Consider the following 27,124-nt stretch of genomic DNA (forward strand, 5'->3'; position numbering starts at 1 on the left):
TTTTGACAAGTAGCAATAAATCACTGATATCGATTAGGGGTGAAATCAGGTTGTACGGGATGTTGAAACTAACACAACTAAAAAAACACATGGAAATGGGAGATATATTTTACCTCACTGGTTAGAGGACAACCTGCCGAAGACAGTCAGCTACATTTTGGAGTGATGCATTTAAATTTAGGGGTCGCTAAACAAAGGAACACAACACTTATTTGTCATAACTCATCGCTAAAATCATTTGTGCGAGAGGAGGGAGATGAGGTTGCACGCCCTGTTAAAACTAACAGCTCAAAAACCACACGGAATCTGGGAATAATGTGTACATCCCTGGTTAGAAGACAATTTGTAGAAAACAGATCGCTACATTTTGAAGTGTTGCATTTTGATTCAAGTGGGTCACCAACATGGTAAGTGTAACAACTCTTTTTTTGTAAGTCACTTTTTGTTAAATCACATAAATAGTAACTCTTTCAATTCAGAGCCTGGATTTCCCCACTGAGGCTAAAATCCATATCATGTTGAAATCAATAGAACAGGGGACAAACGTTTAGGGTTTTACATTGTGACATCATTAAAATACTCCTTCTACAATGTTAAAACATTCTACATTGTGACATCATTAAAATACTCCTACAATGTTAAAAACATTCTACATTAATTCATAGATATCATGAAACAACTCCTTCATGTATGTATTTTCTGATATTTGATCAGAGATTTTTTATCAGATTATCTCTTGTCACAGGTATGAGGTTTCTCTCCTGTGTGTGTTCTCTGGTGTTTAGTCAGACCACCAGACTCAGTAAAACTCTTCCCACACTGATCACAGCTATACGGTTTCTCTCCTGTGTGTGTTCTCTGGTGTATTGTCAGCTGGCTAGATTGAACAAAACTCTTCCCACATTGACCACAGCTATAAGGTTTCTCTCCTGTGTGCATTCTCTGGTGTAAAGTCAGATGGTCAGATCTAGTAAAACTCTTCCCACATTGATCACAGCTATAAGGTTTCTCTCCTGTGTGTGTTCTCTGGTGTTTAGTCAGACCACCAGACTCAGTAAAACTCTTCCCACATTGACCACAGCTATAAGATTTCTCTCCTGTGTGCATTCTCTGGTGTAAAGTCAGATGGTCAGATCTAGTGAAACTCTTCCCACATTGATCACAGCTATAAGATTTCTCTCCTGTGTGTATTCCCTGGTGCACTGTCAGATTGCCAGATTTATGAAAACTTTTCCCACATTGACCACAGCTATAAGATTTCTCTCCTGTGTGTATTCTCTGGTGCACTGTCAGATGGCCAGATTGACTAAAACTCTTCCCACATTGACCACAGCTATAAGGTTTCTCTCCTGTGTGTATTCTCTGGTGCACTGTCAGATTGCCAGATTTATGAAAACTTTTCCCACATTGACCACAGCTATAAGATTTCTCTCCTGTGTGTATTCTCTGGTGCACTGTCAGAGATGTAGATTGAACAAAACTCTTCCCACATTGAGTACATCTATAAGGTCTCTCTCCTGTGTGGATTCTCTGATGAATTTTAATGCCTGAGGAGGTGAATCTCTTCCCACAGTCAGAGCAGCAGTGAGATTTCTTCCCTGTGGATCTCTGCAGGTGTTTATTGAGGTGTTCTGATCTGGAGAGACTCTTCTCTGCCTCTTCAGCATCAAGAGGTTGTTGAGACTCCCCAGAGGATCCACAACTGTCCCGCCTCTCTCCTGTGTGAACAACAAAGACAGAAAGATGGTTAAAGGCCCACAACAGCAGTAATCCACTGTAAAAGTGTTGCCAACAGCGCAGCCACGATGTTGTACAACAATTGACGTCTGTAATGAATGTTAAAATTATTTGACAATTGTCTTAAAATGAGCTAGAATAGTCATATTTTGTCTTGTTTTCACATTAGTAGTAAAATCGATGATGGTAGGCTAGAAATAAGTTAAAGTTATTGAAACTCGAAGCAGTGTGCCAGACAACTCTTTGTATCCAATGTAGGCCCCTTTTTGTGTTTGCTAAAATTGCGGCACGAGGGCGATGCACATGCAATTTGATTGCAGAAACTCCTCCCTGCTAATGAGGAAACCGCTAGTTATGGATGTAGTATATCTGCCTGGAGCAAAAATGGTGAGCAAAGATTTTAGTTTTTCACAATGTATTCTGAATGTGAATGGGGAAACTCAGGGGAGAAACCTCCATTTCCAGGTTGCTTATGAGTACATTTCACACTACTTTGGATTATAATTGTAAGGCTCGTTTGAATGTCCTGCTTAATATAATGTTTGTGTCATCATCGCAAATAAACTACTTTGTACTTAAAAACACTTCAACCATTAAAATGCTCTTTGGCTTTTCCATCAGCTTGACAATGAGGGTTTGTACAGTTTGCCAAATTGGCCCATAACTTCACCTAACAATAACATAGACCTACTTTAGGACCCATAACTTCACCAAACAATAACATAGACCTACTGTAGGGCCCATAACTTCACCTAACAATAACATAGACCTACTGTAGGACCCATAACTTCACCTAACAATAACATAGACCTACTGTCGGACCCATAACTTCACCTAACAAAAAATATAGGAAAATATCTCTGTGTGTTGTACAATAGCCTATCCATCAAGGAACAGTTCTCTACACATTATGAGCGAAGTATCTCTGTGTCCAAACAGACTAACGAGACCCTACAGTAAATCAAGGAGACAATAACACTTTATAAACATCAATTTGTTAGGGATGTTGGATTCAAAGTGGAGCACGGCATAACTTTCTTTACCAGAGTAATGAATGAAGAAGCACTTTTGTTGTTGTTGCATGTCGTGATGTTTGTCATGTGACTGTCATTCAGAAAATGATTTCCTGGATCAGCTGATGATAGTTGAACATGTGACTGTAACTAAACAGCTACAGTATTAAGTATTATGTGTAATTATTTAAGAACCGCATTAATGACAGTATCCATTTGGGTGTCAATAAAGTTAAGGTGACTCTCGGTTAGAACCATTGGATTTAGCAAACTCTGAAATGATTTATGAGTATAACTACTGTTCCTTGAAGGAGGGAAACTAGGTACAGTTTCAGTCAGTCAACTTCAGTACAACATACTATGGGGAAATACAATCATTCCCCATGCCGACCCAAACAGATACTAAATGAAACGGCCCCTGGCAGACCACCCAGACCTGACCCCGCAAGATGCGTCAGTTGTCAATTTATTAATTGTCTTTTGTTTGAAACTCCTGTCAATGTTGAGTAAGGACGGGCACCTGATTACACATATAGAAGTAGGATTAATCTACCTGGCCTGTACACAAATGTAGGCCTATAAATGTGCCCATTTGGGGATGTCTGATAGTATTTCAACCTGGTCGAGAATAATTTTTATTTTATTAATACACGTGGGTGGTGTTTATATATGGAAAAATACACATTAGAAATTTTCAACCAATCGATTGGTAGAAACAAAATTAGACTCTTGGTTGGCCAAGATTTATTTTAGTTGGGGACAGCACTAGACGATGATTTTGGGGCTCCCGTATGGTGCAGCGGTCTAAGGCACTGCATTTCAGTGCTTGAGGCGTCACTACAGACCCTGGTTCGAATCCTGGCTGTATCCCAACCGGCCATGATTGGGAGTCCCATAGGGAGACGCACAATTGGCCAAGCGTCGTCCGTCATTGTAAAAAATAATTTGTTCTTAACTGACTTGTCTAGTTAAATAAAGGTTACATTTGAAAAATGTAATAAAACATAGAGCATTCAGAAAGTTCAGACCCCTTCCCTTTTCCACATTTTGTTAAATTACAGCTTTATTCAAATGTTTAATGCCCATCCAAGAGACTGTCGACCAATCATGTTCACATTGTCATGCTGTGACACGCAGTTCCTAAAATACACGTTATAAACTAAGCTAATTGTCCCAAAATCCCTTTTAAAAAGTCAGAGTACGAGTGAGAAACCGTCAAGGCACCAACTTTGAGAAGGTTCTAAAACAAAGGTTTCAAACCAATTCATTAATGTTATTGAATCATATAAATGTTATTGAATCTAGGTATGTTTCACCCTTAATGTACTTGAATCTAGGTATACAGTTGAAGTCGGAAGTTTACATACACATTAGCCAAATACATTTAAACTCAGTTTCTCACAATTCCTAACATTTAATCAGAGTGGAAATTCTTCCCTGTCTTAGGTCAAGTAGGATCACCACTTTATTTTAAGAATGTGAAATGTCAGAATAATAGTAGAGAGAATGATTTATTTTAGCTTTTATTTCTTTCATCACATTCCCAGTGGGTCAGAAGTTTACATACACTCAATTAGCATTTGGTAGCATTGCCTTTAAATTGTTTAACTTGGGTCAAACGTTTTGGGTAGCCTCCCACAATAAGTTGGGTGAATTTTGTCCCATTCCTCCTGACAGAGTTGGTGTAACTGAGTCAGGTTTGTAGGTCTCCTTGCTCGTACACGCTTTTTCAGATCTGCCCACAAATGTTCTATAGGATTGAGGTCAAGGCTTTGTGATGGCCACTCCAATACCTTGACTTTGTTGTCCTTAAGCCATTTTGCCACAACTTTGGAAGTATGCTTGGGGTCATTGTCCATATGGAAGACTCACTTGCAACCAAGCTTTAACTTCCTGACGGATGTCTTGAGATATTGCTTCAATATATCGACATACTTTTCCTTCCTCATGATGCCATCTATTTTGTGAACTGCACTAGTCCCTATTGCAGCAAAGCACCCCCACAATATGATGCTGCCACCCCTGTGCTTCACAGTTGGGATGGTGTTCTTCGGCTTGCAAGCCTCCCCCTTTTCCCTCCAAACATAACGATGGTCATTATGGCCAAACAGTTCTATTTTTGTATAATCAGACCAGATGACATTTTTTCAAAATGTACGATCTTTGTCCCCATAAAAAAAGCAAACCTTAGTCTGGCTTTTTTTATGGCAGTTTTGGAGCAGTGGCTTCTTCCTTGGTGAGCGGCCTTTCAGATATAGGACTCGTTTTACTTTGGATATAGATACTTTTGTACCTGTTTCCTCCAGCATCTTCACAAGGTCCTTTGCTGTTGTTCTGGGATTGATTTGCTCTTTTCGCACCAAAGTACGTTAATCTCTAGGAGACAAAACGCGTCTCTATCCTGAGCGGTATGACAGCTGCGTGGTCCCATGGTGTTTATACTTGCGTACTATTGTTTGTACAGATGAACGTGGTACCTTCAGGCGTTTGGAAATTGCTCCCAAGGATGAACCAGACTGAGGTCTTGGCTGATTTCTTTTGATATTCCCATGATGTCAAGCAAAGAGGCACCGAGTTTGAAGGTATGCCTTGAAACACATCCACAGGTAAACCTCCAATTGACTCAAATGATGTCAATTAGCCTATCAGAAGCTTCTCAAGCCATGGCATAATTCTCTGGAATTCTCCAAGCTGTTTAAAGGCACAGTCAACTTAGTGTATGTAAACTTCAAACCCACTGGAATTGTGATACAGTGAATTATAAGTGAAATAATCTTTCTGTAAACAACTGTTGAATAAATTACTTGTGTCCTGCACAAAGTAGATGTCCTAACCGACTTGCCAAAATTACAGTTAGTTAACAAGAAATGTGTGGAGTGGTTGAAAAACGAGTTTTAATGACGCCAACATAAGTGTATGTAAACTTCCAATTTGACAACAATTTGACCCCCACAGCAAATCTTAACTGCCAATTATAGAATATACTATAAAGCCTTGAAATCAGGTTAAAACTATAATTTTGACCTTATGGGTGGCCAGTCCTTGTATTTATAGTGTAGTCAATTCAGGCGGTAGCCCTGAGCTGGACTCAAACCTGGGTCCAGCAACTGTCAAGCCAACATCTTATAACTGTTACACCAAGATGTCTGAACTTCTTGACAAGGTCCCTAGGTTTTGGATTAAGGTTGATACAATAGCTTCCTCTATGAATGTGAGAGTGGTTACACTTCTCCTTCCCCCATCCCAAACCAAGCCTCTGGGCAGCCATTTTGTTGCTGTTTAAATCCTAGGTTGTCCCTTTAAGACAGCCGCACATCTATCAACCAATCTGCAGTTCATACAATAACAAAGCTGTAATTCCACCACTAGTTTGGTTATAAGATGATGGATGGGGCTGGAGAAATGTAACTAATTTCAAATTCATAGACAGACCTATGGATGCAAGGACTGATCATCCATGATATCAACATTATAGTTTTAACCATGTTGAGGCTATACAGTGTTGATTTACATTGTTTCTAAACATTGGAGTAAAAAAAAGCTTATTTGGGGTTCTGATGGGGAACAACAGTTGACCTAAGCTCATGAGGCATGTGTTATATTCTTCAAGAATCAATGGCTATAAATTAATAATTTAAAGTCCAAATATGGATGTAGCAATTACATATTTCCCCTTTAACACCACACATCAGTTCAACAACTGCAGAGTTTGTGCCTCTGTATTTAAGACGGTACTTACTAGTGTTAATCAGGGAACGGTTTCTCAAAACCATCTTATTGCTAAGTTCACCGTTAGAACCATTGGACGCCTTAAGATGCGTTTGGGAAACCGGGCCCAGATATCCAGTTTCCTCCTCTTCTTCCTCCTCCTTTTTGGATGTGACAGTCATCTCCCCCTCCTCCTCTTTCACTCCAAAAACTGCTTCCTCCTCTTCTTTCACAGTAACATCCTCCTCCTCTTTCACTCTGAACGCGTCTTCCTCTTCTTTCACAGTAACGTCTTTCTCTTCTTCTTTCACGGTAACAGCCTCACCCTCTACTTGTTTTTGTATTGTAACATCTTTCTCCTCCTCCTCCTCTTTCATGACAGCTTCTTTCTCCATCCAGCAGACCTCCTCTTCTTTATCAGGAGGAGAGTAGCTTAGTGAGCTCATGGTCGGGGATGTTAGCTAGCTAGCATTAGCGACTAGCCTAGTTCTAAGCTAACTTAGCAAACCAGCTAGCTGACAAACAACGTAAATATATAATTAAATGGTCCAACAAGTACATACAACAGAAGTGTGTTTAATACACAGCGACTAATATACACCAAACCAGTGTAAAGAGCGTGAATGTTGTAGCTATGTTTGCTAGAAAGCTACCGAGGTGTCTGACTAGCTGTTGTTGTTGAAGGAGCGTCCCGTCCACTAGATTATACGTCACACTGGCAGCATCGCCTGAACCTAAAAGACGCACATCGCCATCTGCTGACTGGAGGGCAACGCAGTTGAGGAACCAAACGTTTATTTTTCATTTATTTCATAAAAGGTTAATATTATATTAAGTCGTTCAAAGAGAAGCATGTGTTGATTGATTTGTTTTTAATGAGTGAGAATTTAAAACAAACTTTACACCCACTACATATTTGCGTTGAACCATACTTCTGACATGGATCATTTTGACCCCAGAGGCATATCTTTTATCATAGCCAAAAAGTTGTTCATTCAATTCTTCCAAATTTTCATGACTTTGTCAATCAACTTGTTCTTAAGAAATCTATATCATGGTTTAGTGTTTCTGTATCAATATGGACTTTTAACAAATTCAAATCCTTTGGAGTCATTTTGACCCCAGCCAAAAGCATCTTTGATAAATAGGACGTTTATTTCAAATCAAAATCACATTTTATTGGTCACATACACATGTTTAGCAGATGTTACTGCGGGTGTAGTGAAATGCTTGTGTTTCTAGCTCCGACAGTGCAGTAATATCTAATAAGTAATATCTAACAATTTCACGACATATACCCAATACACACAAATCTAAGTATTTGAATCTAGGTTTCTCTGTAGACATGATCCATCCCACCAGAGGGTGGAGGGGCTCCTGTAACAGTGGTTTTAACCAGATAGACACCTGCAGACACACATTGTAGTGCCTCCCATGTACTCTCCTAAGATTGGACTCTTCTATACCACGTATCACATGACTGTGTACAAAACTGCAAGGGGTAGAACACTCTGCCAGCGATATACAGTGCATTCATTAAGTATTCAGACCCCTTCACTTTTTAAACATTTAGTTACATTACAGCCTTATTCTAAAATTGAATAATTTTATAATTGAATAATCAATACCCCATAATGACATCACAATAACCCATAATGACAAAACAAAATCATTTTTTTTAAACATTTTTACAAATGTATTTACTTAAGTAATCAGACCCTTTGCTATGAGATTCGAAATTGAGCTCAGATGCATCCTGATTCAATTGATCGTCCTTGAAATGTTTCCACAACTTGATTGGAGTCCACTTGTGGTAAATTCAATTGATTGGACATGATTAGGAAAGGCTCACACCTGTCTATATAAGGTCCCACAGTTGACAGTACATGTCAGAACAAAAACCGAGCCATGAGGTCAAAGGAATTGTCCATATTGCTCTGAGACAGGATTGTGTCGAGGCACAAATCTGTGGAAGGGTACCAAAAAATTTCTTCAGCATTGAAGGTCCCCAAGAACACAGTGGCCTCCATCATTCTTAAATGGAAGAAGTTTGGAACCACCAAGACTCTTCCTAGAGCCGGCCGCCCGGCCAAACTGAGAAATCGTGGGAGAAGGGTCTTGGTCAGGGAGGTGAACAAGAACCTGATGGTCACTCTGACAGAGCTCCAGAGTTCCTCTGTGGAGATGGGAGAACCTTCCATAAGGACAATCATCTCTGCAGCACTCCAGCAATCAGGCCTTAATGTAGTAATGATTAAATTGTCAACATTTATTTCAATGGACAATTAAGTGAACTGTTCACTACTGTAAGTTGCTCTGGATAAGAGCGTCTGCTAAATGACTAAAATGTAAAATGTCTTACTCGTACCTCAGCCAGCATTGTGAATGGTTAGGAAATAATATGTCATGTTTTACTCGTACCTCAGCCAGCATTGTGAATGGTTAGGAAATAATACGTCATGTTTTACTCGTACCTCAGCCAGCATTGTGAATGGTTAGGAAATAATATGTCATGTTTTACTCGTACCTCAGCCAGCATTGTGAATGGTTAGGAAATAATATGTAATGTTTTACTCGTACCTCAGCCAGCATTGTGAATGGTTAGGAAATAATATGTCATGTTTTACTCGTACCTCAGCCAGCATTGTGAATGGTTAGGAAATAATAGGTCATGTTTTACTCGTACCTCAGCCAGCATTGTGAATGGTTAGGAAATAATATGTCATGTTTTACTCGTACCTCAGCCAGCATTGTGAATGGTTAGGAAATAATATTTCATGTTTTACTCGTACCTCAGCCAGCATTGTGAATGGTTAGGAAATAATATTTCATGTTTTACTCGTACCTCAGCCAGCATTGTGAATGGTTAGGAAATAATATGTCATGTTTTACTCGTACCTCAGCCAGCATTGTGAATGGTGGCTGATGCAGTGACATACTAGACCATGGCAGTAAATCTAATACTTAGGTGTTTTTAGTCATGCATGAAAGGTCTGTGTTGGTTCAGTGGTTATAAGTTACTGACCTTGGAATACAATTCTGGCCATGCTGGCAGGGTCTGAATCAAACCCAATGTCCACCTGGTACACTGACAGGGTCTGAATCAAACCCAATGCCCACCTGGTACACTGATAGGGTCTGAATCAAACCCAATGTCCACCTGGTACACTGGCAGGGTCTGAATCAAACCAAATGTCCACCTGGTACACTGACAGGGTCTGAATAAAACCCAATGTCCACCTGGTACACCGACAGGGTCTGAATCAAACCCAATGTCCACCTGGTACACCGACAGGGTCTGAATCAAACCCAATGTCCACCTGGTACACTGACAGGGTCTGAATCAACCCAATGTCCACCTGGTACACTGACAGGGTCTGAATCAAACCCAATGTCCACCTGGTACACTGGCAGGGTCTGAATCAAACCCAATGTCCACCTGGTACACTGACAGGGTCTGAATCGAACCCAATGTCCACCTGGTACACTGGCAGGCTCTGAATCAAACCCAATGTCCACCTGGTACACTGACAGGGTCTGCATCAACCCAATGTCCACCTGGTACACTGTCAGGGTCTGAATCAAACCCAATGTCCACCTGGTACAGGTTAAGGGGAGGGAAGATTGGTCAAGAGGGTGATGATTATTGTTGTTCTACTCCCTGATTGTTATGCAACAACACTGTTTACAAAAGCTTTGTTAAATCAGCACAACAGTTTTCAGCTGTGCTAACATAATTGCAAAAGGGTTTTCTAATGATCAATTAGCCTTTTAAAATGATAAACTTGAATTAGCTAACACAACGTGGCATTGGAACACAGGAGTGATGGTTACTTGTAATGGGCCTCTGTACGCCTATGTAGATATTCCATAAACAATCAGCTGTTTCCAGCTACAATAGTCATTTACAACATTAACAATGTCTACACTGTGTTTCAGATCAATTTGATGTTATTTTAATGGACCAAAAAAGTGTTTTTCTTTCAAAAACAAGAACATTTCTAAGTGACTCCAACCTTTTGAACAGTAGTGTTAATCATTTTAGAATAAGGCTGTAATGTAACAAAATGTGGAAAAAGTGAAGGGGTCTGAATACTTTCCGAATGCACTGTATTGTTACACCATGTAGCAGCAGTATAGACCTAGTCTGTTCATTATATACATCTACATGATGTATTGTTACACCATGTAGGAGCAGGATAGACCTAGTCTGTTCATTATATACATCTACATGATGTATTGTTACACCATGTAGGAGCAGTATAGACCTAGTCTGTTCATTATATACATCTACATGATGTATTGTTACACCATGTAGGAGCAGTATAGACCTAGTCTGTTCATTATTTACATCTACATGATGTATTGTTACACCATGTAGGAGCAGTATAGACCTAGTCTGTTCATTATATACATCTACATGATGTATTGTTACACCATGTAGGAGCAGTATAGACCTAGTCTGTTCATTATATACATCTACATGATGTATTGTTACACCATGTAGGAGCAGTATAGACCTAGTCTGTTCATTATATACATCTACATGATGTATTGTAACACCATGTAGGAGCAGTATAGACCTAGTCTGTTCATTATATACATCTACATGATGTATTGTTACACACAAAAAAGGTAAATTATATCATTTTATACTAATACAATTGCTCATAAAAAGAGATTTAGTTTAACATGTAATTCTCAAAAGGTAGGGGTCTGAATTATTGCCGCCCATGTTTTCAATACTCCAGCACTCTCCCCTTGGGAGGATAACGACACTGAAATGTTTTATGAGTCCGAAGACTGAGATGGCCATTGAAAATGTTGATTTTGTGCCCAATTAACCATTTCTTTGTGGATGTTGATGTGTCTTGCTGGAAGACCCACTTATGGCCAAGTTTCAGCCTCCTAGCAGAGAGGTAACCAGGTTTTGGGCTAAAATATCCTGGTAGTGGGTAAAGTTTATTTATTTATTTTATACTTTCATTTTTGCTCATCTTTATCAAGGGTATCAATAACTAGGTGCTTATTTTGATATCTAGTTATTTCACTGTATCAGAAATACAGATGTGGAGTAGATGTAGAGTTTGTTTTAAATTCTCATAAAAAATCTGAACTAATCAAACAACACTTGTTGCTCTTTATACGTGTTGATATAATATTCATATTTAATGGAGAGGAAAAAACCGTTTCCCTAAACTGCTTTATAACATTATAATTCAATGAAGAATAAAACAGTTTTCCCTCCTCAACTGCGTTTCCTCCCTCCAGACAGCAGATGGCGATATGTGTCTTTCAGGCGATGTTTCTAGTGTGACGTATAATCTAGTGGACGGAACTCTTCTTCAACAACTGCAGCCACCTCGGTAGCTCGCTAGCCGACAAAGTCGGAACATTCAAGTTCTTTAGACAATTTCCTGGTTTAATTGCCACTATGATTTAAACATACTTATGTGGAAACAACTAGCTACCCCATTAAATATAATATTTACGTTGTAAGTCAACTATCTGGCTGGTTAAGTTAGCATTAGCCTAGCTAGCTAACATCCCCGACCATGCGCTCACTAAGCTACTCTCCTCCTGCTAAAGAAGAGGTCTGCTGGACGGAGAAAGAAGCTCTGGGGCTGAACATTGTCGTGAAAGAGGAAGAGGAGGATGTCACATTACAAAAACAAGTAGAGGGTGAGGCTGTTACCGTGAAAGAAGAAGAGAAAGATGCAGTTTTTGGAGTGGAGGATGAAGTGAAAGAAGATGAAGACGTTTTTGGAGTGAAGGATGAAGAGGGGGAGATTACTGTCACATTAGAGGAGGACGAAGAAGAGAAGACTGGAGAACTGATTAACACCAGTAAATACAGTGAGTACTATCTAATAAAACAGGGACATTGATCTGATTAACACCAGTAAATACAGTGAGTACTATCTAATAAAACAGGGACATTGATCTGATTAACACCAGTAAATACAGTGAGTACTATCTAATAAAACAGGGACATTGATCTGATTAACACCAGTAAATACAGTGAGTACTATCTTATAAAACAGGGACATTGATCTGATTAACACCAGTAAATACAGTGAGTACTATGTAATAAAACAGGGACATTGATCTGGTTAACACCAGTAAATACAGTGAGTACTATCTAATAAAACAGGGACATTGATCTGATTAACACCAGTAAATACAGTGAGTACTATCTAATAAAACAGGGACATTGATCTGATTAACACCAGTAAATACAGTGAGTACTATCTAATAAAACAGGGACATTGATCTGATTAACACCAGTAAATACAGTGAGTACTGTCTTATAAAACAGGGACATTGATCTGGTTAACACCAGTAAATACAGTGAGTACTATCTTATAAAACAGGGACACAAACCATTTTCAAGTCTTGCCATAGACTTTCAAGACGATTTAAGTCCAAACTGTAACTAGGCCACTCAGGAACATTCAATGTCATCTTGGTAAGCTCCTCCAGTGTAGATTTGGCCTTGTGGTTTAGGTTATTGTCCTGTTAGGACAGTTTTTTGTATTCAGATCTCTGAAATGCTCTCTAACTACGTAACATTTAGTGTCTCCTTATGTTACGCTGGGAAAACAGTTTTCATGGGCACAGAAATACTAAATCATTTCAGTTTACTAAATCCAATGGTTCTAACCGAGAGTCACCTTAACTTTATTGACAACACCCAAATGGATACTGTCATTAATGTGGTTCTTCAATAATTACACATAATACTGTAGCTGTTTAGTTACAGTCACATGTTCAACTATCATCAGCTGATCCAGGAAATCCTTTTCTGAATGACAGTCACATGACAAACATCATGACATGCAACAACAACCAAAGTGCTTCTTCATTCATTACTCTGGTAAAGACAGTTATGCTGTGCTCCACGTTGGATCCAACATCCCTAACAAATTGATGTTTATAATGCGTTATTGTCTGATTGATTTACAGTAGGGTCTCATTAGTCTGTTTGGACACAGAGATACTTAGCTCATAATGTGTAGAGAACTGTTCCTTGATGGATAGGCTATTGTACAACACACAGAGATTTTTTCCTTTATTCAGGACATTTAGAATGAAAACACATTACAGAGTAGCCTAGTGGGATTATTCACAAAATTATCTGGTAATCAGGTTATGAAATGTCTTGACAAAGACATATTAGTTTCCATGTTTCACCTATAACGTTAAATGATTTATAGTCCTAGGTCTATGTTATTGTTAGGTGAAGTTATGGGTCCTACAGTAGGTCTATGTTGTTAGGGGAAGTTATGGGTCCTACAGTAGGTCTATGTTGTTGTTAGGTGAAGTTATGGGTCCTACAGTAGGTCTATGTTATTGTTAGGTGAAGTTATGGGTCCTACAGTAGGTCTATGTTGTTGTTAGTTGAAGTTATGGGTCCTACAGTAGGTCTATGTTATTGTTAGGTGAAGTTATGGGCCAATTTGGGTACATTTATTTTACAAACGCTCATTGACAGACTGGTAGCAAAGCTAGTCAAAGAGCATTTTACTGGTTGAAGTGTTTTTTTTTTAAGTATAAAGCAGTTGATTTGCGACAACACATATTATATTAAGCAGGACATTTAAATGAGCCTAACAATTATAATCCAAAGTAGTGTGAAATGTACTCATAAGCAACCTGGAAATGGAGGCTGTTTTTGCTGGCAGCCTGTAAGTTTCCCCACTGTGGTGAATTAGTGAATAGACAACAGAGCTTAATGTTTCCTTGAGTAGCACTCCTGATCTTTCTTTGTAATGTTCAGAATACATTGTGAAAAACCAAAATATTTTCTCACCATTTTTGCTCCATGCAGATATACTACATCCATAACTAGTGGTTTCCTCATTACCAGATATACTACATCCATAACTAGTGGTTTCCTCATTACCAGATATACTACATCCATAACTAGTGGTTTCCTCATTACCAGATATACTACATCCAAAACTAGTGGTTTCCTCATTACCAGATATACTACATCCATAACTAGTGGTTTCCTCATTACCAGATATACTACATCCATAACTAGTGGTTTCCTCATTACCAAATATACTAGGTCCATAACTAGTGGTTTCCTAATTTCCAGATATACTACATCCATAACTAGTGGTTTCCTCATTACCAAATATACTAGGTCCATAACTAGTGGTTTCCTCATTACCAGATATACTACATCCATAACTAGTGGATTCCTCATTACCAGATATACTACATCCATAACTAGTGTTTCCTCATTACCAAATATACTAGGTCCATAACTAGTGGTTTCCTCATTACCAAATATACTAGGTCCATAACTAGTGGTTTCCTCATTACCAGATATACTACATCCATAACTAGTGGTTTCCTCATTACCAAATATACTAGATCCATAACTAGTGGTTTCCTCATTACCAGATATACTACATCCATAACTAGTGGTTTCCTCATTACCAGATATACTACATCCATAACTAGTGGATTCCTCATTACCAGATATACTACATCCATAACTAGTGTTTCCTCATTACCAAATATACTAGGTCCATAACTAGTGGTTTCCTCATTACCAAATATACTAGGTCCATAACTATTGGTTTCCTCATTACCAGATATACTACATCCATAACCAGTGGTTTCCTCATTAGCAGGGAGGAGTTTCTGCAATCAAATTGTGTGTGCATTGCCCTCGTGCCGCAATTTTAGCAAACACAGAAAGGGGCCTATATTGGAGAGCGAAAGTCGTCTCGCACACTGCTTAGAGTTTCAACAACTTTAATAATTTATTTCTAGCCTACAATCATCGATGTTACTACTAATGTGAAAACAAGACTAAATATGACTATTCTTGCTCATTTTAAGACAGTTGTCAAATAATTTTAACATTCATTACAGACGTCAATTGTTGTACAACATCATGGCTACGCTGTTGGCATCACCTTTTACAGTGGATTACTGCTGTTGTGGGCCTTTAACCATCTGTCTGACGTTGTTCACACAGGAGAGATATGGGACAGTCGTGGATCCTCTGGGGAGCCCCAACAACATCATGATGCTGACGAGGCAGAGAAGAGTCTCTCCACATTAGAACACCTCAAGAAACACCAGCAGAGACCCACAGGGAAGAAATCTCACTGCTGCTCTGACTGTGGGAAGAGATTCACCTCCCCATCAGGCATTAAAATTCATCAGAGAATCCACACAGGAGAGAAACCTTATAGCTGTCATCAATGTGGGAAGAGTTTTACCACATCTGGCCATCTGACTCAACACCAGAGAACACACACAGGAGAGAAACCTTATAGCTGTGTTCAATGTGGGAAGAGTTTTGGTCAATCTGGAGCTCTGACAGTGCACCAGAGAACACACACAGGAGAGAAACCTTATATCTGTGATTTTTGTGGGAAGAGTTTTGTTCGATCTGCCCATCTGACATTACACCAGAGAACACACACGGGAGAGAAACCTTGTAGCTGTGATCAATGTGGGAAGAGTTTTGGTCAATCTGGAGATCTGACAGTGCACCAGAGAACACACACAGGAGAGAAACCTTATAGCTGTGATCAATGTGGGAAGAGTCATGTTTCATCTAGCAATCTGACTCTACACCGGAGAACACACACAGGAGAGAAACCTTATAGCTGTGTTCAATGTGGGAAGAGTTTTAGTCAATCTAGCAGTCTGACTGTACACAAGAGAACACACACAGGAGAGAAACCTCTTAGTTGTGACCAGAGATAATCTGATAAAAGATCTCTGATCAAATATCAGAAAATACATGGAGTTGTTTCATGATATTAATGTCACAATGTGGAATGTTTTAACATTGTAGTAGGAGTATTTTAATAATGTCACAATGTAGAACCCTAAACGTTTGTCCCCTGTTCTATTGATTTCAACATTTTATGGATATTAGCCTCAGGGGAAAAATCCAGGCTCTGAAATGGAAGAGTACTATTTTTGTGATTTATCAAAAAGTGACTAACAAAAAAAGAGTTGTGTTACACTTACCAACGTACACTTGAATCAAATTGCAAGACTTCAAAATGTAGCTAGCTGGTTTCTACAAATTGTCTTCTAACCAGGGATGTACACATTATTCCCTGATTCCGTGTGGTTTTTGAGCTGTTAGTTTTAACAGGACGTGCAACCTCATCTCCCTCCTCTCACACAATTGATTTCAACATGATATTGATGAGTGATGACAGATAAGTGTTCTGTTCCTTTGTTTAAGGACCCCTACATTTAAATGCATCACTCCAAAATGTAGCTGACTGTCTTCTGTAGGTTGTCCTCTAACCAGTGAGGTAAAATATATCTCCCATTTCCATGTGTTGTTTTAGTTGTGTTAGTTTCAACAGCACGTACAACCTGATTTCCCCCCTAATCGATATCAGTGATTTATTGCTACTTATCAAAACAACAGCGTTTCTGGTGCTTGTGCAGTTAATAAGGTGCTTGTTTAAAAAAATACAAGTAATAGGATTATTGTGGCAGATGTTTGTGTATATAGTATGACCCATTTTATGTTTAGGTTTTCAATTTATCCAAAACTGTTTCTGCATATTGGTTATTGATTTGTACACGTTAAAACTGTGTTTTAACATTTGGCTATCACACCTAGCAACATGTCATTGAAAATACTTTGAAAAAAGACTATGCAACCAAATATTTCATTTTTACATTTCATGTAACATTTAGTAATCATAATTATTTATGCAACCAACTGACAATTTTTGGGTTCAATTATATTGACATTGTTACCCTGCTTTTAGAATATCAGGGTTCATTCTCAGATGTGCCAACCCAAATGTACTAGAGCATGACATTGGGGACTGGGCCCCGATCCAACAACATGCCTATCTAGTGAACCCTGAAAAGAGAGAGAAGCTCTGCAGTGAGGTGGAAAGTTACTATTGATATTGCAGGAGTTTCCTCTTGAAATCAGACATGTCTGTGGTAAGGACAACTTGGTTTCTGATTGTCTCAAGGGTGTGCAGTCAAAAAGATTTGTGTTTTGCGTTTAGCCAGTGGATCACAATTTATTTTGACTGCATGTTTTTCCGTATTAGAGATGAGTTTTGTTTGGGCTCGTTCCAAGGAGACGAGAGTTCTAGAAGCTAGTGAGTTTTAGGATTCTATAGTAAGAAAAAGGAGAAAAAAATAATACTATTGTATATTATTATTTAGAAAAGTTTTTTTTGGTTTTTAATTGTTGACAGCCAGTTGACACCATGTTTATATTGTAGAAGGTGAAGCATTGTAGTTGATTATAATGAGAAATGGAAGTTGTTTTCTGTTGTTGGTAAGGAAACTTGTCCAACAAAAACATAGGATATATTTGTTGTCTTAAGGGGGAAGGTGTTACAGGCTTTGGTTTTTCCATTTATGTTTTGAGGATGGACTTTAGCCCGTCTAGCTCGTTAGCACGTCTAGCTCGTTAGCACGTCTAGCTCGTTGGCACGTCTAGCTCGTTAGCACGTCTAGCACGTTAGCCCGTCTAGCTCGTTAGCCCGTCTAGCTCGTTAGCGCGTCTAGCTCGTTAGCACGTAGGACGCACTGATTGGTGTCACCTCGTTAGTCAGTATGTGTTACACCTGTGCTGGCTTGTCCATCTCGTTAGTGGGAAGGTGTTTCACCTGAGCTGGTCCAGGTTCTATTTAAGAGTGTCTGGCCCAGTGCTCCAGTTGTCTTGATACATGTGGAGAGTCAACACCTTTAGTTGCTCCACCTTTTTGGTTTGCTTCCTGTCTTTAAGTTTGGTGTGGGTTTTTCTTTTGTTTGCCTCTTCTTGGGAAGATTTAGTGGGTCTCATGGTGGGTGTCTTTTAGGTCCCAGTTGTTGTTACTAGTCAACTTTCAGTGGACACCCCCGTAGTGTCTTTCAGAGGCCCTCCTGTTTAGTTGTGGTTGTTGTCAGTGACTCTTTGTTAGTTCCCTCTTCTATTTAAGGGACATTTCTGGTTTACTGCTGGGGAACGTAACAACAAACAATGTAGTAAAACAAGCTTATATTTTGGGTTGGATGTTGCATCCAATTGATCATATTTTTATCAATGGAATTTCCTTAGAATGATCTCTAGTCTTTCAGTTGTTAATCTTGTTTGTTGTGGTAAATATTTGTTTTTTCCTGTGAAGCCATTGTGTTGCATCCATGTCTGAAATGTGCTGTATAAATAAAGCTTGATTTGATTTGAACATATTGTAAAACAAATGAACCCAATGACTGTCCAATCAACAGACTCTTGCAAAACCAATGAACAAATATGTGCAAAAACACATATCTTGGTCCATCTTAGTATGAAAAACAGTATAAATTCAGTATATCTTCCACTGTCAAAATAGTGTATGATATGTAAGGTGGGGGGAAAAAAGTATTTGATCCCCTGCTGACTTTGTACGTTTGCCCACTGACAAAGAAAGGATCAGTCTATAATTTTAATGGTAGGTTTATTTGAACAGTGAGAGACAGAATAACAAAAATATCCAGTAAAACGCATGTCAAAAACCTACTATTAAAATTATAGACTGATAATTTCTTTGTAAGTGGGTAAATGTACAAAATCAGCAGGGGATCAAATACTTTTTTCCCCCACTGTACGTTTAGTTTCACTTTTCAACCAACCCAGTTCATTTGTTGAAATCAATATGTCAAAGGATTCAACTACTGAAAACTGAAACAAACAAATGGATCAAACAGATCAATCCCACTTTTCCAGCTTGCTGAAGGCGTGGTGGAGTGGTCGACACCACCCCCGGCTCTACCAGGGGCTTGAGGTGGTCTCCCACAGCTCTGCTTATGTCATGTTCTGTGGCCTTGCTGTTCCATTTATTGACTGCCCCTGCAACACAGAAATAAACACATTTAGTCATATTATATAAAACATTCAAAGTAATGGATATGGAGCATCTATGCAACACAGAAACACATTTAGTCATATAAAACACTCAGGGCCGGTTTCACATAAAAGGCTTAAGCTTAGTCCCAGACTAAAAGATAGTGGTAGATTTAGCCTGTTCTGGACTAAACAAAGCTGATTGAAAGAGGGTGGATAAGAGCTACTCCAGGACTAAATTGAAGCTTAAATTAATCTTTCAAAGAGGCAGGTTTAACTTCTGCTTCATACTGTTTGTGAGGAAGCATGGACTATTTATAATATCTAAATGAAGACCAACATGCACTACAGAGGCCAGCCAGACCAGTACTTTTGGATAGGAGTTAAATCCTTGAGGTTTTTGGCATCTGGAATCTTTCATTGTGAAACTGGTGATTTGTGTCGGTGCCAGTGAAGCAACTGTGTTTAATTGTTCACAAAGTCTGCAGGAGGAGTCTTTACATCTAGTTTCCTGATGCTGCTTGCCAAGCCAACTATAAAGTCTGCAGGAGGAGTCTTTACATCTACTTTCCTGATGCTGCTGGTCAAGCCAACTATAAAGTCTGCAGGAGGAGTCTTTACATCTAGTTTCCCTATGCTGCTGGCCAAGCCAACTATAAAGTCTGCAGGAGGAGTCTTTACATCTAGTTTCCTGATGCTGCTGGTCAAGCCAACTATAAAGTCTGCAGGAGGAGTCTTTATATCTAGTTTCCTGATGCTGCTGGCCAAGCCAACTATAAAGTCTGCAGGAGGAGTCTTTACATCTAGTTTCCTGATGCTGCTGGCCAAGCCAACTATAAAGTCTGCAGGAGGAGTCTTTACATCTAGTTTCCTGATGCTGCTGGTCAAGCCAACTATAAAGTCTGCAGGAGGAGTCTTTACATCTAGTTTCCTGATGCTGCTGGCCAAGCCAACTATAAAGTCTGCAGGATGAGTCTTTACATCTAGTTTCCTGATGCTGCTGGCCAAGCCAACTATAAAGTCTGCAGGAGGAGTCTTTACATCTAGTTTCCTGACGCTGCTGGCCAAGCCAACTATAAAGGGCAATATGAATATCTGAATATGGGCAGTTCCCAGGAGTGATTGGCTGCTCACCTCTAGTTGTTGTTTCTTCTTGTAATCCTGATAATAATGCAGAAATCTCACCTCTAGATGTTGTTTCTTCTTGTAATCCTGATAATAATGCAGATATCTCACCTCTAGTTGTTGTTTCTTCTTGTAATCCTGATAATAATGCAGATATCTCACCTCTAGTTGTTGTTTCTTCTTGTAATCCTGATAATAATGCAGATATCTCACCTCTAGTTGTTGTTTCTTCTTGTAATCCTGATAATAATGCAGATATCTCACCTCTAGTTGTTGTTTCTTCTTGTAATCCTGATAATAATGCAGATATCTCACCTCTAGTTGTTGTTTCTTCCTGTAATCCTGATAATAATGCAGATATTTCACCTCTAGTTGTTGTTTCTTCTTGTAATCCTGATAATAATGCAGAAATCTCACCTCTAGTTGTTGTTTCTTCTTGTAATCCTGATAATAATGCAGATATCTCACCTGAAGTTGTTGTTTCTTCTTGTAATCCTGATAATAATGCAGATATCTCACCTGAAGTTGTTGTACTCTTCTTGTAATCCTGATAATAATGCAGATATCTCACCTCTAGTTGTTGTTTCTTCTTGTAATCCTGATAATAATGCAGATATCTCACCTGAAGTTGTTGTACTCTTCTTGTGGTTACATTTCCATTGAATTCACTGCAAATTGCAGCCCAACCCTCTTGTTCTACTGCTCAGTAGCAGCAGTGTGGTTTTTACCTTGAATAATTGGATGGTTTGACAACATTTGTTTTGGAGCATTTTTTCAATGTGGGAAGAGTTTTGTTCAATCTAGCCAGCTCTTATTACACAAGAGAACACACACAGGAGAGAAACCTTATAGCTGTGATCAATGTGGGAAAAGTTTTACTAACTCTAGCAGTCTGACTCTACACCAGAGAATACACACAGGAGAAAAACCTTATAGCTGTGGTCAATGTGGGAAGAGTTTTGTTCAATTTGGCCAGCTGACTCGACACCAGAGAATACACACAGGAGAGAAATTGTATAGCTGTGATAAATGTGGGAAGAGTTTTACTAACTCTAGCAGTCTTACTAAACACCAGAGAATACACACAGGAGAAAAATCTTATAGCTGTGGTCAATGTGGGAAAAGTTTTGTTAAATCTACAAATCTGACAGTGCACCAGAGAATACACACAGGAGAGAAATCTTATAGCTGTGATCAATGTGGAAAGAGTTTTCCTGCATCTGGCAATCTGACTCGACACCAGAGAACACATACAGGAGAGAAAGCTTATAGCTGTGATCAATGTGGAAAGAGTTTTGCTGCATCTGGCAATCTGACTAGACACCAGCGAGTACACACAGGAGAGAAACCATTCCACTGTTCAGATTGTGGAAAAAGATTCTCAACTTCACAGAACTTGAAGATGCACCAGAAAACACACACAGGAGATAAACCTTATAGCTGTGGTCAATGTGGGAAGAGCTTTATTACATCTAGCCATCTGACACGACCTACTGAAGAGATGAGTCTTCAATAAAGACTTAAAGGTTGAGATCGAGTCTGCGTCTCTCACATGGGTAGGCAGACCATTCCATAAAAATGGAGCTCTATAGGAGAAAGCCCTGCCTCCAGCTGTTTGCTTAGAAATTCTAGGGACAATTAGGAGGCCTGCGTCTTGTGACCGTAGTGTATGTGTAGGAATGTACGGCAGGACCAAATCGGAAAGATAGGTAGAAGCAAGCCCATGGAATGCTTTGTAGGTTCGCAGTAAAATCTTGAAATCAGCCCTTGCCTTAACAGGAAGCCAGTGTAGAGAGGCTAGCACTGGAGTAATATGATCACATTTTTTGGTTCTAGTCAAGATTCTAGCAGCCATATTTAGCACTAACTGAAGCCGGAAAGTAGAGCATTGCAGTAGTCTAACCTAGAAGTGACAAAGCATGGATGAATTTTTCTGCATCATTTTTGGACAGAACATTTCTGATTTTTGCAATGTTACGTAGATGGAAAAAAAGCTGTCCTTGAAACAGTCTTTATGTTCGTCAAAAGAGAGATCAGGGTCCAGAGTAACGCCGAGGTCCTTCTGTCGCGAGAATTTTGCCATCTCAATGGTTGAACTCAACTATCACTCAAGCTTTGACCAATTCCCAGAGGTTGTAAGGCTCTGGTTAATGAAGAATTAGACAAAGTCTCAGTCTGCAATAGATCAGTCCTTTATTCTGAGAGCTCTCTGAAAATCATACAATGCACATAGCCTTTTATTCCTCACATTTGGTTATATCATTCACTTTATAAATGCCCTCCTCATTAACTCTGTCGCAATGTTCTACTTTGATAGCTCCTTCTGTCTAACCGGGTTCCTCTATCTTCATGTCTGCAACTGACAAGTCTGGCTCAAAACAGGAAACCTCTGTGGTTTCGCAGCGCCTGGCTTACTTCCCTTCAAGGAGCTCAGTGTCGACTATTTCTTCAGAGAAATAGATCAACTTGTTTCCTACAAACCCTCACAGACATGTTCCCTCCTAACCGTCAATATTTCTCTAACCTACTTTGAAACACACTCACAAATGTTGAATGTTCCCTTCTATTATTCAACATTAACTCAATAAATGAATACTATTTTACAAGTCTTCTCCAACACACACATCATCATCAGATTATAGTCTTATGATCTTAACACATGTCATACAGTTCTACAGTTTTCAGGATGGAATACTTTAGTCATTACTTTAAACATATCAATTCTTCTATCAACAGTAGGTCTATGTTGTTGGGTGAAGTTATGGGTCCTACAGTTGGTCTATGTTGTTGTTAGGTGAATTTATGGGTTCTATAGTAGGTCTATGTTGTTAGGTGAAGTTATACGTCCTACAGTAGGTCTATGTTATTGTTCAGTGATGTTTTGGGTCCTACAGTAGGTCTATGTTGTTAGGTGAAGATATGGTTCCTACAGTAGGTCTATGTTATTGTTAGGGGAAGTTATGGGTCCAACAGTAGGTCTATGTTGTTGTTAGGTGAAGTTATGGGCCCTACAGTAGGTCTTACAGTAGGTCTATGTTGTTGTTTGGGGAAGTTATGGGTCCTACAGTAGGTCTATGTTGTTAGTTGAAGTTATGGGTCCTACACAAGGTCTATGTTATTGTTAGGTGAAGTTATGGGCCAATTTGTTAAACACTTAGTGTACAAACCCTTATTGTCAGGCTGATGGCAAAGCTAGCCAAAGAGCATTTTACTGGTTGAAGTGTTTAAGTATAAAGCAGTTGATTTGCGACAATAACACAAACATATTAAGCAGGTGATTCAAGCGAGCCCTACAATTATAATCCATATTTAATGTGAAATGCACTTATAAGCAACATGTAAATGGAGGCTATTTTTGCTGTCAGCCTATGAGAACTCCCCTGAGTTTTCCCCCACGGTGGTGAATTAGTGAATAGACACAGAACTTAATGTGAGTTTCCTTGAGTAGCGCTCCTGATCTTGCGCTGTAATATTCAGAATACATTGTGAAAAACGAAAATCTTTGCTCACTATTTTTTGCTCCAGGCAGATAAACTACATCCATAACTAGTGGTTTCCTCATTACCAGATATACTACATCCATAACTAGTGGTTTCCTCATTACCAGATATCCTACATCCATAACTTGTGGTTTCCTCATTACCAGATATACTACATCCATAACTAGTAGTTTCCTCATTACCAGATATACTACATCCATAACTAGTGGTTTCCTCATTACCAGATATACTACATCCATAACTAGTGGTTTCCTCATTACCAGATATACTACATCCATAACTAGTGGTTTCCTCATTACCAGATATACTACATCCATAACTAGTGGTTTCCTCATTACCAGATATACTACATCCATAACTAGGGGTTTCCTCATTAGAGGAGTTTCTGCAATCAAATTGTGTGTGCATTGCCCTCGTGCTGCAATTTTAGCAAACACAGAAAGGGTCCTATATTGGAGACCAAAAGTCATCTGGTACACTGCTTAGAGTTTCAACAACTTTAATAACTTATTTCTAGTTACTACTAATGTGAAAACAAGACAAAATATGATTGTTGCTAAGTTGACTGTCTTAATGGTCAAATAACTTAACAGATGTCAATTGTTGTACAACTTCATGGGTATGATCTGGACATCACCTTTTACCTCAAAAAAACAATGGATTTCTGCTGTTGTGGGCCTTTAACCATCTGTCTGACTTTGTAATTCACACAGGAGAGAGGCGGGACAGTCGTGGATCCTCTGGGGAGCCCCAACAACATCATGATGCTGACGAGGCAGAGAAGAGTCTCTCCAGATCAGAACACCTCAAGAAACACCTGCAGATATCCACAGGGAAGAGAACTCACTGCTGCTCTGACTGTGGGAAGAGATTCACCTCATCAGGCATTAAAATTCATCAGAGAACACACACAGGAGAGAAACCTTATAGCTGTGATCAATGTGGGAAGAGTTTTGGTCAATCTTGCCATCTGACTCAACACCAGAGAACACACACAGGAGAGAAACCATATAGCTGTGATCAATGTGGGAAGAGTTTTTCTTCATCTGGGTCTCTGACTGTACACCGGAGAACACACACAGGAGAGAAACCTTATAGCTGTGATCAATGTGGGAAGAGTTTTGGTCAATCTGGAGAGCTGACAGTGCACCAGAGAATACACACAGGAGAGAAATCTTTTAGCTGTACTAAATGTGGGATGAGTTTTGCTCGGTCAACCAGCCTCATATCACACCAGAGAATACACACAGGAGAGAAACCCTATAGCTGTGATCAATGTGGGAAGAGTTTTGCTCAATCTGGCAATCTGACATCACACCAGAGAACACACACAGGAGAGAAATCGTATAGCTGTGATCATTGTGGGAAGACTTTTACTGAGTCTGGGGGTCTTACTAAACACCAGAGAACACACACAGGAGAGAAATCTTATAGCTGTGATCAATGTGGGAAGAGTTTCAGTAGATCTGGCCATCTGACAATGCACCAGAGAATACAAACAGGAGAGAAATCTTATAGCTGTGGTCTATGTGGGAAGAGTTTTGGTCAATCTGGCCATCTGACAGTGCACCAGAGAATACACACAGGAGAGAAATCCTATAGCTGTGATCAATGTGGGAAGAGCTTTAATACATCTAGCATTCTGACTCGACACAAGAGAACACACACAGGAGAGAAACCTTATAGCTGTGATCAATGTGGGAAGAGTTTTGGTCGTTCTGGAGAACTGACAGTGCACCAGAGAATACACACAGGAGAGAAATCCTATAGCTGTGATCAATGTGGGAAGAGCTTTAATACATCTAGCATTCTGACCAGACACAAGAGAACGCACACAGGCGAGAAACCTTATAGCTGTGATCAATGTGGGAAGAGTTTTGTTCAATCTGGCCATCTGACATTACACCAGAGAAAACACATCGGAGATAAACCTTATAGTTGTGGTCAATGTGGAAAGAGGTTTGCTGCATCTAGCAATCTGACTCTACACCAGATAACACACACAGGAGAGAAACCTTATAGCTGTGATCAATGTGCGAAGAGTTTTGTTCAGTCTGGCCAGCTGACAAGACACCAGAGAACACACACAGGAGAGAAACCTCATAGCTGTGACCAGAGATAATCTGATAAAAGATCTCTGGTTAAATATCAGAAAATACGTGAAGGAGTTGTTTCATTATATCAATGAATTAATGTCACAATGTAGAATGTTTTAACATTGTAGTAGGAGTATTTTAATGTTGTCACAATGTAGAACGTTTGTCCCCTGTTCTATTGATTTCAGCATGATACGGATATTAGCCTCAGGGGGAAAATCCAGGCTCTGAATTGAAAGAGTTACTATTTATTTGATTTAACAAAAAGTGACTAACAAAAAAAGAGTTGTGTTATACTTGAATCAAAATGCAAAACTTCAAAATGTAGCGATCTGTTTTCTACAAATTGTCCTGTAACCAGTGATGTACACATTATTCCCAGATTCCATGTGGTTTTTGAGCTGTTAGTTTTAACAGGACGTGCAACCTCATCTCCCTCCTCTCGGCACAATTGATTTCAACATGATATCGATGCGTTATGACAAATAAGTGTTGCGTTCCTTTGTTTAGCAACCCCTACATTTAAATCTATCTCTCCAAAATGTAGTTGACTGTCTTCTGCAGGTTGTCCTCTAACCAGTGAGGTAAAATATATCTCCCATTTCCATGTGTTTTTTTTAGTTGTTAGTTTCGACAGCACATACAACCTGATTTCCCCCCTAATCGATATCAGTGATTTATTGCTACTTGTCAAAACAAGTGTTTCTGGTGCTTGTGCAGTTTATAAGATACTTGTTTTAAAAAATACAGGTAATATGATTATTGTGGCAGATGTTTGTGTATATAGTACATTTTATGTTTAGGTTTTTCATTTATCCCAAACTGTTTCTGCATATTGGTTAATGATTTGGACACGTTAAAACTGTGTTTTGACATTGGGGCTATCCCACCTAGCAAAATGTAATTGAAAATACTTTGAAAATAAGACTATGCAACCAAATATTTCATATTGACATTTCATGTAACATTTAGTTATGATAATTATTTATGCGACCAACTGACAATTTTTGGGTACAATTATATTGACATTGTTGCCCTGCTTTTAGAATATCAGGGTTAATTCTCACATGGGTGGGCAGTCAAAAAGTTTTGTTTTGCGTTTAGCCATTGAGT

The 27,124-nt window shown here is 39.1% G+C and overlaps 1 protein-coding gene and 1 pseudogene across 1 annotated transcript; one reads left to right on the forward strand and one right to left on the reverse strand.

Moving 5' to 3' along the window:
* Nucleotides 1-777: 777 nt before the first annotated feature.
* LOC115186676 (zinc finger protein 135-like) overlaps nucleotides 778-27,124 on the reverse strand; it is a 39,120-nt pseudogene continuing 12,773 nt past the window's right edge.
* Nucleotides 15,642-26,049, forward strand: LOC115186675 (zinc finger protein 850-like; the record flags this gene model as incomplete). Its single annotated transcript, XM_029746219.1, has 3 exons — nucleotides 15,642-16,142; nucleotides 21,224-21,885; nucleotides 24,792-26,049. Coding segments are annotated over 3 exons (2,409 nt in total), but the record flags the coding sequence as incomplete, so codon positions are not given.

The sequence above is a fragment of the Salmo trutta genome, unplaced genomic scaffold (genome assembly GCF_901001165.1).
Source record: "Salmo trutta unplaced genomic scaffold, fSalTru1.1, whole genome shotgun sequence".
NCBI classification, from domain to species: domain Eukaryota; kingdom Metazoa; phylum Chordata; class Actinopteri; order Salmoniformes; family Salmonidae; genus Salmo; species Salmo trutta.